The 13,266-nt window shown below is 48.5% G+C and overlaps 1 protein-coding gene and 1 long non-coding RNA gene across 3 annotated transcripts in view; one reads left to right on the top strand and one right to left on the bottom strand.

The window, feature by feature from the left end:
- Positions 1-13,266, top strand: part of LOC126539138 (uncharacterized) — a 72,753-nt gene that overhangs the window by 31,288 nt on the left and 28,199 nt on the right. For both annotated transcript variants that reach the window (XM_055075204.2, XM_055075203.2), the window contains exon 2: positions 8,641-8,910. In XM_055075204.2, the coding sequence (XP_054931179.2) occupies positions 8,641-8,910 (270 nt within the window). The remainder of the gene's footprint in view (positions 1-8,640; positions 8,911-13,266) is intronic.
- LOC129386879 (uncharacterized) overlaps positions 1-13,266 on the bottom strand; it is a 243,197-nt gene that overhangs the window by 207,925 nt on the left and 22,006 nt on the right. The window lies entirely within an intron of this gene.

Genomic DNA, 13,266 nt, shown 5'->3' with positions numbered 1-13,266 from the left:
TAAAAAAGAAGAATGGCAGGCGAGATAAAATATGACGATTATTGTTTGGGCTTAAGCCAAGCCTCAAAAGGTACAAACTTCTCTTTGGGTGTACATGCGCGATCACCGGGAAATTTCGAACAGCGAACCGCAGGATATTCCGTTACCGGTTGGGCCCAGGCCTGACATTTAATAGCTTCAAGTAGAGACTAATGATCTTTCTTTTTAAAGAATAGTTCGACAATATCTCGCAGTTACGTTCGCTAATGTACGAGGGGACTACAAGCAAACGAGCCTCACTGTCCACCGACTCATGAATCGATGGACCGTAAATATAAATGCGTGCAGCATGTACTTATTATTACGACAGCAAATGCGCGGATAATCCAGGCGCGTTCACGGCGCTGCCGCCACCGTCTTGCTGTGGAGGCTTAGATCTCTACGTTTCTCCCGACCTCTTAAGAAAAATACACGACGTCTTTCGGCGGTGGCGATACGGTGTACCACTATACTCGCGGACAACTTTCAGTGGCTGTGAATGGATCGAAAGCAACGGAGGCAAAGCGCGCACATGAGAGAGCGCTTCTGAAATAAGAGTCCCGCGCCTTCACCCACGCTCAGTTTAAGCTGGGGAAGAGAAAACGTACACACCTTATTAGCAACAGTTGAATAAGGCAAAACACACCGCTGCATGCGAAGGTTTACTTATTTTGCGGCTTTTCCTTTCCTCGTCTGGGCAAACGCGAAACCGTCGCACGTGGAAGCTGCGTCGGTTCAGCGCCTGTTCCGAGCGACCAAAAGCACTGTCCAACGCTGTGGGACTAGTTGGCGCGGTCATAGAGTTTCATACAATAGTTATTGTATGAAACTCTGTAGGCGCTGTAACACATGTGGAGAAGCTCCGCCCACGCAGCTTTCCCTTCATAGCGACAGAAAGCTGTCCGCGTGTATACACTGCCTTTATGCTAATCGCATTTAAGTCGGCAGTTATGGCCAGGTAGCTAGTTTCGGATTTGGTACTTATCTTTAAGCGTCCGAAACGTTCTTATTGCACCTTTTTGTTTGCTTTAAATATTAATCCACACTGTTTAGCTTAGTGTTACGATCTCACCGTAAAATCTTTACTAATTATTGTGCTACTCCTGTGTTGTACTAGCCCCACCCCCTATGTGGTACGCTCTCTGAGGAACTTTAGGAATATTCTTTAAAAGAAATGAAAATAAAAGGCTTCTAGCAAATCATTAGGTTCGGTAACATCATATTATTGTTAGTTATTTGATTCCGCGTCATTATTTATTTCGATGTAACTGGGGATGTTGCCACTTATGTTGTCGCCCGCTGCCTCAGTATAGAGACAGTAGAACGATTAAATAACGCTTGCACCTTAAAACGCCCTGCAACATCATCATCAAGATTAAATAAGAACATCGGGAGGCGAACGTAAGCGCTTTACGACGACAAGGCAGTTTCGCATAACTGGACTCGCATTCGATTCCTTGCCATCAGTTTTCGATTCGTATCTGGTTCGGTTTACAAAATTAGCTATTCTTATACTGCTATATCTTTTGTGTCGACGTGTACTTGCATCACGAAAAAAAAAATCCAATACGATTCAAGTGGCGAAGCCACAGCACCCGATGCATCTCGTACATTGAGCTGCGCCTGACGACGAATTCTTTCTTGCGACACAGCTGCTACGCCACCGACAGATATGGATTCACTGTTGCTCCGATCTCGGGGCAGAGATAACGGGACTCGAGCGAGAGAACACGTTTATCGGCAAGCCCGCACGCCACGTATCGGAACGCTCACGAACATGCCTTCTACCTTGTCAAATAACGCCACGCTTTGAGCGCATGGCAGCTGATACGGCTAAGTGTGCTCCCTAATGTTGTACGTTGTTTTCACCCGCCGGCTGTAGCTTAGTGGTAAATGGCGCTGCGCTGTTTAGAATGGAAGAGCCTCTCTCGCACTTATATTTACGTACTCACACTCGGGATGAAGGAACGCTGTTGTACCGCATCCGAACCAACTCCGCATAGTTAATTTAGTTATTCAAGACTGGACGATGCGCTTCCCCGTTCTGTGCCTTCTGCGGCGAGATCGTCGACATCGAACATTTCATTCGGATGTGCCTGCAGTTCGACGCAGAAAGGAAAGCGATGGTCGACAGCCTGCAAAAGAACGGTCTTTCGCACAGGACCTTTGGAGACGTCGTCTTCACCCGGAGGGCCTGTGGCAATCGGGAAGAGGGCGCAACGCCTGCTGATTGCCTTCATGCGAGACACGAGGCCCTTCGACACCTGGTGACGCACACAGTGACAATCATAGGAAGCTCAGGCGGAACAATTGCCGGCTATGTATGCCAGGCTAACACCGCCTGCTGCAACACCACCACCACCATAATATTTATGTACGAATTCTCAAGTATGAAGGTTGGGAAAGACTTATTATATTTTCATCTGACAATAAACTTTGCCTCGAAAGGCTGGACCGGACGTCATTAACGTTACTGTGACGTCTGACACACAGCGAAATTCGCTGGCATCTCTAGCAATACCTTCTTATGAGAACTTTGCAAATAAACTATGGGGTTTTACGTGCCAAAACCACTGTCTGATTAAGAGGCACGCCGTAGTGGGCAGACTCCGCAAATTTGGACCACCCGAGGTTCTCTAACATCACCTAAATCTAAGTACGCGGGTGTTTTCGCATTTCGCCCCCACTGAAAAGCTATCTTTTTTTATGATAACTTCGCTCGTAACAAAATTAGCGAGCCCGCTGTCGCGTTTATTCCGGCTGCGCTCGGTCGTCACAGCCGCATCGATGGCGGGAGCGGAGCGAGCCAAAACGTTGCCTCAAAGATTTCAACGGTGCAAGGTGCGCTGGTGGCGAGCTCGGAGGCCAGGGCCAAAGTGGCCTGCTTTCATGATGCGAGAACCTCCTGTGTGTCGACAGCGAAACTGGTGTTTTCGCCACACACACATAGAGGGTGGCGGCGCCACGTGGTTGGTTCGCGAACCAGCGTCACGGTGATCGGCCTATGCGAAACGGACTGCGTTTTTCAGGCACAGGAAGAAGTGCCGTCCACTCGCCTATCCATGCCTTTCCAAAGTAGGCAAGGTCTGGGATACTCCGAGTAAACATATATTACTTCGCACACTAAATCGTCGAGAAAAGAAAAATAAGCAGATCATGTTAAATATGTATGTGAAATATGTATGTGAGTAACGCAGTTGTGAAGTGACAGTGCCTTTTTCTGAAAGTCTGCGATATTCAACAAACCTTATATATGAACATTGATGGCCTAAATCAAATATGCGCTTCTACAGTCACTCGACTTAATTTTTTTCTTTTTTAAGTACAACGAAGAGAACATGCAGTGCTTGCCGAAAAAAAAAAAATAACTTCTTTCCCCATTCCCATGTATATATATATATATATATATAGAAGACCCCAAGCTCAAGCTTCCACTTCAGTCGAGCTATATAGAAAGATCGGGCTTTTGTAATAACGATATCCTAATTCGTAGCGAGAACAGAGCTTTTGTAAGCGCGGAAATGAAATAAACAAGACATTCGAGTGGCGCCACCTAATTCAGAATATATTGTTACTTGTGTGTTCAGCGCTGGCTGATTCACAAACAGCTGCATAAAAGAAAGAGAGAGATAGGCCACGCGAGGATTACGTCAACTCGTCCGGTTTAGCGCGGGCAATTCGAATTCGAGAGCAGCACCCGGAGACATTATATGGAGCAATTATATGGACACTCCAGGCGCATTTCTGTCGTCGGCGTCGCCGTCGCCGTCGCCGTCGCCGTGAAGTTCCGTGTAAAGTCCAAGGGCGATAAAATCGCCCTTGCACTTTGCACGCCGTATGCTGTATGTGCGAGTGAAAACGTGCGAGGGTGAGAGGGCGAAAGTGGCTTGATCTCGCTGGGGCGAGCGAGGAAGCCACCCTCCCCTGTCGAGTGCGAGGCCTGATGGTGAGGCGAGGCGAGCCTACCCCCCCCCCCCCCCCCCCTCGCCTCACCATCATGCCTCGCGCTCGACAGGGGTTCCTCTCCGGCGGTTGTCCCTTACGGGGTGGGGAGGCCGCGCGGGCGCTTTATATTGAAAGCGATCTGCGACGTGACCAAAGTACTCGCCCGCGCGGGCCTCATCTTCAATGCGATCTGCGATGTTTGCAGAGTGCGCGTAGTGCCGGTGGCTTCCTATGCGCTGTGCTTTAGACGTTTTGTTTGCGTTGAAGCGAGAGATGCACGAAGGTCAATTCGCTAGCTACTGCTGCCACGATTCCTCACTCCAGCATTCTGACAGCGAGTTTCCGCACTCAACGAGAGAGATGTGTCCATGTTTAGCTGCGCGAGCGTGACACCGTGCTTGTTAATTTAGTTAAAACACGTTGGCGGGCTAGTTGGCCTGAATCCATGATAGAATGTGCAAGCGCGACTGAACGATGACGTAGAAATAAGCAGACACACAAAGACATTGCTATCTCTGTGTGTCTGTTTCTTTCTACGTCCTCGTTCAGTCGCGGTTACACATTCTATCAGCGTTAATTTAGTTAGTAAGCGAATGTTTACAAGTTTATACGGGCGATAAAACTACTACCCTTACTTCGTACAGCTATCTACTAATTTGCTATCGCAACCGGTGCTTCGCGTTTCGGGCGAAACTGCGACTTATTTTTTTCTTTAGTACCACTTAAAGGGACACTAAAGGTTACTATTAAGTCAACGTGGACTGTTGCAATACCATCACAGAAACCTCGAAACGCTTGTTTTGTGCCAAGGAGGGACTTATTTTAAGAGAAAATGCGTTCTGAAGCGTCCGCGTACCTCTAGCGCAGTTCAAATCGCCCGCCCTCCGATCAAGGAGTACTGACATCATGGTCTCATAGTGACGTTGCGCCATCGGTGAGTAGAACGGCGTCCGCAGACGGCGCTACGGCTTTTCTGCGCAAAACGCAAACGCGCGGCCAGAAACAGAGCCAAGACAGAGCCGACAGCAGAGCGAAAGCGCGAGTATGGTGGCTACCGGAAGGAGAAACGAATTACGTCCCACATTACGTCCCACGGCACACGGAGAGTCCGTTTTCGTTAAACTATAGGCTGCGGCGAGCTCGCAGCGTGGTCGGCGTGGTCTGTGAGAAGTGACGAGCCTTTTCGCACTCGCAACAGGGCATAACAAAGTGCGAATCGACGCTAAACTCGGCCTAGAAACGTGCTTCGCCACAACCAGGGCTCAATACGACCCAAGCTGGCACGACCCAGATGTCGTTTCCCGCACCGCCACCAGGCGCCGCTACTATACCTCAAACTCCAGTGCAAGACGCCCATAAGCTGGTACTTCATTCTATGACGCAAACTTCGACGCTCGTCGCAATGGACCCTGACACCGACAGATTGGCTCGCGATGGTGGGCTCAACTTCAGCGATTTGAGCACCGACGAGCGCGACCTGCTGCTGAGGGCTCGCGCTGCCGGCGTCGTTGCGTACTACGACGGCGGCCTCGACACCGGCTCTCCGGAGCGGGAACGCAACGAGGGCTTCCCACGACATCACATGGACGTGGCATTCTCGCTGCTTGTTCCAAATGAAAGTTTCGCGAGCCAGCTGAACCCTCACAGCACGACGCGATAACGAAACTACTGAAACTCCAAAGCGTGCGCGGCGCAGTGTCGAGCGCGCAGAGTCGAGCGAAAACGAAACCTTTTGAACACCCATATTACTGAAGGGTAACGTCAAAATGTTATTCTTTCTTAGAATCGAATAGACGTAGACAAGTAGCATTTTTTTCCGTCTTATAATCGAATGAAATGATATTTTTAATACGAGTAGTTGAGTACTAGTAACACAAATTATGAGGAGTGCTTTCGTCATCGGGCTAGTACCGGAATGTCGCTGGGGGGTCTCAAATCGTGTCATGCATTTACCTCAATTTCTCGGTTACTAAAGCTCTGTTCGCGATTATATTGACGCCTTAGACGTTCTAGAACATTGCTCTACCACTTTAACTTGAGTTTCTGGTAACCTTTAGTGTCCCTTTAAACGATAGTCCCGTCGTAAAACAATACGTGCCGTACTTCTACGTTCGATAAAGGCGCGTCGTACCATTCTAGGCGGCGCGTTGTTTATGAATGCAATGGGACATCTGGTGAGGGGACCGCGCCATAGGCATGAAGTTTTCTTTGCGCAACAAAAGGCTGGCGCAAGCAGCTTCATATAGATAAGTCAGGCAGCGAGATGTTGCGTAATGTCACTCTCTCTGTGCTAGCTTATCATCGCACCGCCGTAGCCACAATTATCGCATCGCCTTTCTTGGACGATTCTTGCATTTGCATACGCCTTGCTGTAAAAATAAGCGACCCGGAGCTAAACGTGTCGTTTATTTTTCTGGTCCATTCCTATTACCTAGTAGGCTAAGTTCTGACATAGCTAGTTGTCTATTGCCGAGGCAGTCAGAGGTGTTCTTTAGAAACAACGTGAGGCGTTCTTAAGCAAAAACGTTTGCGTTCAGATTGAGAATAATCCGCTTCAAGAAATGCTTTCGAATTCCTAAGGATGCATACTATCATTCTGTCCCTTGGCTGGGGTCTTAGAGCAGGATCATGTTTAGTAATGTCCGCTGCTGGTTACTTGCGCAAGCTCTCCATGAACCAACAGAAAGGCCATTCTACAGCGGTTGACGCCGAAGAAAGACAAGGCCTTCTGACGCAGTGCACAATGTGGTTGTTTAGAATGCCCTACCTCCGGCATCGGAATATTCAGACTGAACTACCTCCGGGTTTAATTCGGCGTATCTCCGATAAGGCCGAATTAAACCCTAACCTAGGTGTAAATTTGGCCTTATCGCCCTATTTACACATTATAGCTCTACGCTAACTTTGGTCGCCTTTTTCATTCCAAAATTCGTTCTGACGATTTTTTCGTTGTCTTTTCGTTGTTTTTCGATATCTTTTCATGAAATCGTCCAACTTATGAGACAGAAGTTGGCCAGAAACCACGAATTTACTGCAGCGCTTGCGCGTGTATTTCTGAATTTGAACTATTTGCATAGTTTTTCCGTCCACGCACACCTGCTTAAAAGTTCACGTCCACTGTCTAACCCTTGGGGAATTCAGAGGAACCCATGTTTGCCTCTCGTCGCTCGTTTAATAATCGAATAAAAGCACGGAAATCTACAACTCCAAAAGCTAGCTGATTGCGTGTTTCGAAAAAGTATAGCCAAAAAGACGTAACGACAACCACTCCATAGAATACAAAAATGAGAAAGGGTAAAAATATTATTTAATGACCGAAGCATTGAATAAACCGATGAAGAAATACGGGACGCTGGTTTGTTACGTCCGTCATACTGAGACGAGCAACCTGAACAAAAGAGTTCGGGTAATTGTTACCATGATTTGACTTTGTGTTTCTCAGAAAACATCTGAAGCGCACCTTATTGCCGTCATGCGATATAAAAATGTAATTGTTTGTAAATTTACAAAGACGTAAATATATGCAAAGCCACAAGAACGTCTAAAGCCACAATGGCCACGAATATTAGACAGATGCAGATACTATACATAATTTTCATGCTATGTGAACGATCACAGCTCCGGAGTTGCCTGTACTCCATCCGTGGCCTCCGAGATCGCACCGGTGCGTCGTAGCGATCGCGGAGGCCACGCTCCGGCTCAACAATTGCATGCAGTGTGGCGAAAGCTACAGGTGCCGTCAGCCAACCGCGATAAATAACCAGAAGATTAAGGACTCCTCCAGTGCCTACCTGTAGTGACCCTCCGCGTGACGCCGACTCAATGGAAGCTCGCTGGATAGATTAACAGTGCACAATGGGTGAGCACTCGTCCCTTGCCAGAACGCACAATCGGCTCTCGTTAAGGCTAAACACCATGAGCGCAATTTTGTGCGCGACAGCGACGAGCGACGGCTTCGAGCGACGGATCGGACCGTAGCTTGAACAGATCGCTCGGTCTTGTCGCGCGATCGCTCGGTTCTGCAAATCTAGAATTTGTCGCTCGTCGCCCGGAAGTGCTATGAACGACTAGCCAATAGCACGAAGCCGGAACTGGATGTACATAACTCAAGTACTTCCGATTGTCGCACGGAACGAGCAAACGATTGAATTCTTATACATGCAACGGTAAGAACCTACTGGAAGACTTTCAGAAATATTTTATGCTGCTTTTTACAGTAAAATACATCAACTTAAGTTAATAAAGCACGCGTCACGCTAGTTTCGGCGCCTATATTGCTGCCCTCATACCGGCAACACTGGGGAGACGTTGCTCGAAGTTATCACTCGCATGGGGTACGACTTGTAGGCGACGAGCTAACGCGACAGCCATCTCCATCGCGTCGCTTATCACTGTCGCGCGCAAAATCGCTTGCATGGGGTTTATACTTTACTGATCCACTGACACGAGCCCTAAGTACCCAACGCTGTAATGCATGGAGTTGGTTCTGATAGGAAACTCGTTGGGCGTAGTGACCTGCTTAGACATCTAAGGTCGGCGTGGAACACTGTTTTTTGCCCGCAAAACTTAGCGGCCAGCATCAGGTATATTGTTCTGAGAAACTTTGTTTGCAATCAATGACGTCTTCGTTTGCAATCAACGACGTCTTCGTTTGCTTGTTTACTTTCCCGTTCGCAGTGGCTTCGCGGGACGTGACGCTCAAGAACGGGTCAGAGTTCCAGATGACGTGTACGCTCACTAGGTGGCCTTCGGAGCAGAAATTCCAGATGGGAATCTTGCGCTCGCGCAATCACCTGGTGCCTAAATCGGAGACGCGGCTGAACAACGCCACCAGCGTCACCTGGACGAGACGCCACGTGACGGACGCCGATGCGGGCACCTACTACTGCATCGTCAGGGGAGGGGCCTGCGAGTCGGTGTACAACGCTACTGGCCTCGTTGTGGGTTGTGAGTGTTCATTTTCGCTTTAGTTTATAGGAGTAGTCACAGGGTCCATGGTGTAAGTGTAAGTACACGATTTCTCAACCAACTTATGTTCGGAAGCTTAATGACACACGCAGCGTAGCGTTTCAAAAGCAAGTAGCAGGCATGGTTCAGATTTCGGAAGACCGGCGCTGGTTTTCCGAAGTCTGTACTATTCTACAGCAAGCAGCCCTATAGTTTCTACTTTTTATATCAAGCATTACGTTAAAAACTACAACGGATTAACAAAGAGAGATAATAAAAAGGAGTAATCATGAAATGTATGTACAATTCACTTTGACAACAGCAGGGCTAGCAAATGTAATAGAATTTCAGTGCAAAACACCATATAAACTCTACTGAAGGCAATGGGCCGGTGCTGGTGAAAACGAAGAGAAGCACTGCTTGCCCGCTTCGCCATAGCACCGACTGACTTGTTTTCGGCCCACCGCGGCAAATCTACAACAAATGCTGCTAGGCAAAACCCCTCCATTGTAAAACGTACACATACAGCAAGAGAAATGCAACCTGAATTATTATTGAATCTGCTTCTTTACGGTCTTCGTGTAGACTCGTTCTTCTGGCTACAGAAAGTCTACCCAGTTTGCACACGTATACAGACGTCGTTAACAAGTGTTTCATTGTATTATCGTTCACAGACTTCTGAGCATATCACTTAGAGAAACTGTCGAGATATTATTCAAGGGAGAAAGAGAGAGCGACAGTTAAAGAAATTCATGGATGTTAATAATGGTCAAGCCCGGTTGGCTACCCTGCGCTTGGGCAGGAGCGCAATATGTAAGAAGAAACGAGGAGGCTCAGTGTGCCTGAGGCGTAGGGGAAGAAAACAAAGAGGGAGAAGCAGCGAGGTAGGCCACTGTAAGAGCGAACTGGCTGCCATGTGACGGGGTAAAGGTTTTTGAAGGATGAGAGAAGGTGACAAGAGATAAAATTAGTTCATAGGTGCTTTACAGATGGTCTGTACATTGACTATACCGTGCCGGCTCGACGCCTGTGGCGTTCTCCGTCTCTGCACAAGTTCGCGGGTTCGATTTTTGACTGCAGCAGCAGCAGAAGAAGGAGAAGAAAAATTCTGGTGGAAATGGAATGCAAAAACGCTCGTCTAGTGAGCTTTGGGTGCACGTGGCGTAACTCCGGGTGGTCAGATTCAATCCGCATCGAGCCATCAAGTACGGGTTCTCGAACAGTCACATTGTGGCGTTGGTGCGTAAAACTTCTATGCCGTACAATATCGGTGATAAGATTGCCATTCAAGCGAAATTCAGATGATACGATCGCCTGAGATTTGTCACCCGAAGCCCACTGTGGACAATGTTAAAGCATTTAGGGTTTATCGAACGCACTTTGAGAACCCTGCAGGTTAGACCTAATGACGAGCCATAACTCGTCTGTGCTGTATATGCTGAAAATACACAAAAGTGCAAACGAGTAAGGATACACTATAAGTCTCTAATGTGTCTATTTAGGGTCAACAGAACATAGAAATATCTGTTTACGAGAGCGCGTTCTAGAAAATCTTAAGCTGTAAGTGCGGAAGTTTTCTCGTTGTCGTGCTGAGTTGAAAGTTCATCTGCCGCTTCAGTAAATATACTTTCATGACTCCGCCTGGGTGTGCTCGTTTTACTCTCATGCTCACTAACGTCGTCCTTCACGCCATGTTCATTACTGTACAGTTCAAAAAACATTGTTAGTCATTTCCATACTACAGATTCCGGAGTGTCTGAATCAGATCCTATAAGTGCAACGCGAGTCTGTGGCAACTTTGGGTGCACAGTGGAGCTGGGACAGAGGAGGACAAGTGCTCAGAACGCAACACGATGTCGAGTTTCTTGGACGTCCTCGCAATCGTGACGTCAGCACAAGCGGGAAGCAAACGTCCCTCACGAGTCTTCCACATAAAGAAAGAGAGAGAGAAAAAAAATATTGGTGCCCTTCCACTCGGTGAAGAAGGATGACCATCGAAGCGGTGCATGTGGGCCTCTTAATGGCGAACTGCACCTCCGCTACGGGCCGCGGCCCGCGATTGCACTATCTTCGGGATCGGCCCACGTATGGTGAGCGCTTAACGCCTGCTTCACCTCCGCCACGGGTCGGCTCGATATTGCAGTATCTCTGGGATCGGCCCACGTATGGGGAGTTTTTTGCTTACGACACGAAAATTTCCTTGGAAGGTAGAGGTATACAGCTTCGTCGTAAAAGATAGCGGTGCCTTTCGATGCGAGAGTCGTCCTTGTCGAACCAGTGGAGTGATCGACACGCATTCCCTGTTGGAAATCGATACAAATGCCGTGACATTGGCCTTCGCTTTACGGCGTCGCACCTAAAAGCCTAGGCGTCAGCGATAAGGTGCCGTCGGCTTTGACGTAAGGCTCTCGATCCCGCGGACACTTCTGAGCGAGTCGTGAACGAGATATTGGACATCACGATGGTTGCGGAAACGACAGGGCAGCTTGCCAAGATCGTCCGACCCACAGTTTTATGGCGCGCCTGACGGCAGCTTATGCCCGTGTGAGACGGTACCTACAGCGCCGGGGATGTAAATACAGACTGAAAACTGTAATGAGCGCTAACGACTATTAAAGTTACCCTTCAATCAATTTCGCATATTCCATTCTGGTCAAGGTGACGCGGTAATTTTATCTAGAAGTAGTGCGACAACAAGAGCTCCGAGGTGGCATTATACGCCGCAGTGGCTCATGTAAATATGGCGTTGCGCTGCCGAGGAAGAGGTTGCGCGTTCGAATCCCAGTCGCGGAAACCGCGTCCTGGTTTGGGCGGAACGCCAATGCACTGGTGTACCACGTTTTGAGTAAGCTCCAAAGAACGCCGGGTGGTCGAAATCGTTCCGGGGCGCTTCGCATAGTGTGGTTTTTGGACGTTGAAGACAATAGTTGGAGTTTTCCAAGGTGCCGGAAAATATCATGCAGCTGCGCAACGATGCAGACAGAGAGCATGTGAACGTTACCTTTGTTTCTTCCTACTTTGACAGACAGACAAAGAGAGTAACACGTACAGACCCGTACGGACGCATTGAAAGTTAAACGTGTGCACTACTAGCCGGCGACGAAGTTGTAGAAATTTCACAAACAAATATGGCACCAGCGCTGTCAAGACATTAATACGAATCGGCGCCGGCCAAGGTGCCTAGGTGGGTGCAGGCAGGAGTGAGCGCGCACAGGCAAGCGAACGTGTGGTCTGACCTAAAGTGTTGTGTGGTACGGGGCTAGTTGCGTGTTCAAAACTAAACGAAATTAGCGAGACCCAGCGGCTACAACACCGATAAGTAGGGCTGCCAAAGTTTAATTCATATGCGGGCGGGCTCGGCCGAGCGTGAGCAAACGATCGGCTTCTTCCGGAAGTATCTGCAAGTATTTTCGAAAGTCGGGAAAGCTGACTTTCGCTTGCTTCTGCGTGCATAATAAACTGCTTCAATAAATATGCACAGTAACAGTAGAAAGAAACGGACTGATCCAAGCACCCTTCGTGGTTGTTGTCAGCTGTCGGTCAAAAGCAGCCGTCTAGGGAAATATTGCACATGGCATATATGCAAGCCGGCGGCCGCTTCGAAGCGGTTGAGGAGAAGGCCTCGTTTGAAAAGAGAGTGTTTGATCAAAAGGTGACGTCGGCGATCCACTTGCGAGATCCACGCTCCCCGCACTACCACTAAAATTTGGCTATCTTCACAGCAGCGTATGCTGTTCCCGGACTTGCGTTTTTTTCACCGAGCCGGGAGTTCGTTCACAATGCGTTTAAGGTAAAACATATGGCGGCCACGCGTTTTCTCTATATACGGAAACAAAATATATTTCATAGAGTGATGGACGGATGGATGGAAAAACTCTATTGAGGTCCATTAGGTCGCGCTAGTTTCCTAGGCCGAAGAGGGCCGCTCCCACGTTGGGACATCAGACTGCGTAGAGCTGCGTCCCACCGTTTTTCAGTGTTGTAACCACATCCGTTATCCTGTAAACCTTGTAAACACATCCGTTATCAAGAAGAGTGAAACGCGTGTGACACGGGAAATCGCACAACCTGAACGGATGTCCAGACTTGGGGATGGGACGCGTCAGCATGGCATCCATCACGCTTTCGACAAAGAGCTGAAATAGCCCCTGGCTCGGACAGCACGCATATACTCGTCAATCATTCGGAATATTGTCGGAAGTTGAGCGCTCATCCTTGTCGTCTCGTCTCCATCCGTGTCTTTTTTGCGCTGCCGTCTATTCAAACGCGCTTCTTTCTCACGAATCTCTTCCGGTGCATACAGCTGACAAAAGCATAGCCTTCGTGGTCTCTCTCTCCTTTCTCTTCCCGCTTATT

This window comes from Dermacentor andersoni, chromosome 11 (genome assembly GCF_023375885.2).
Source record: "Dermacentor andersoni chromosome 11, qqDerAnde1_hic_scaffold, whole genome shotgun sequence".
Lineage (NCBI taxonomy): Eukaryota > Metazoa > Arthropoda > Arachnida > Ixodida > Ixodidae > Dermacentor > Dermacentor andersoni.
The sequence above is the reverse complement of the archived record's forward strand: the minus strand, read 5'-3'. Positions and strand labels throughout refer to the sequence as shown.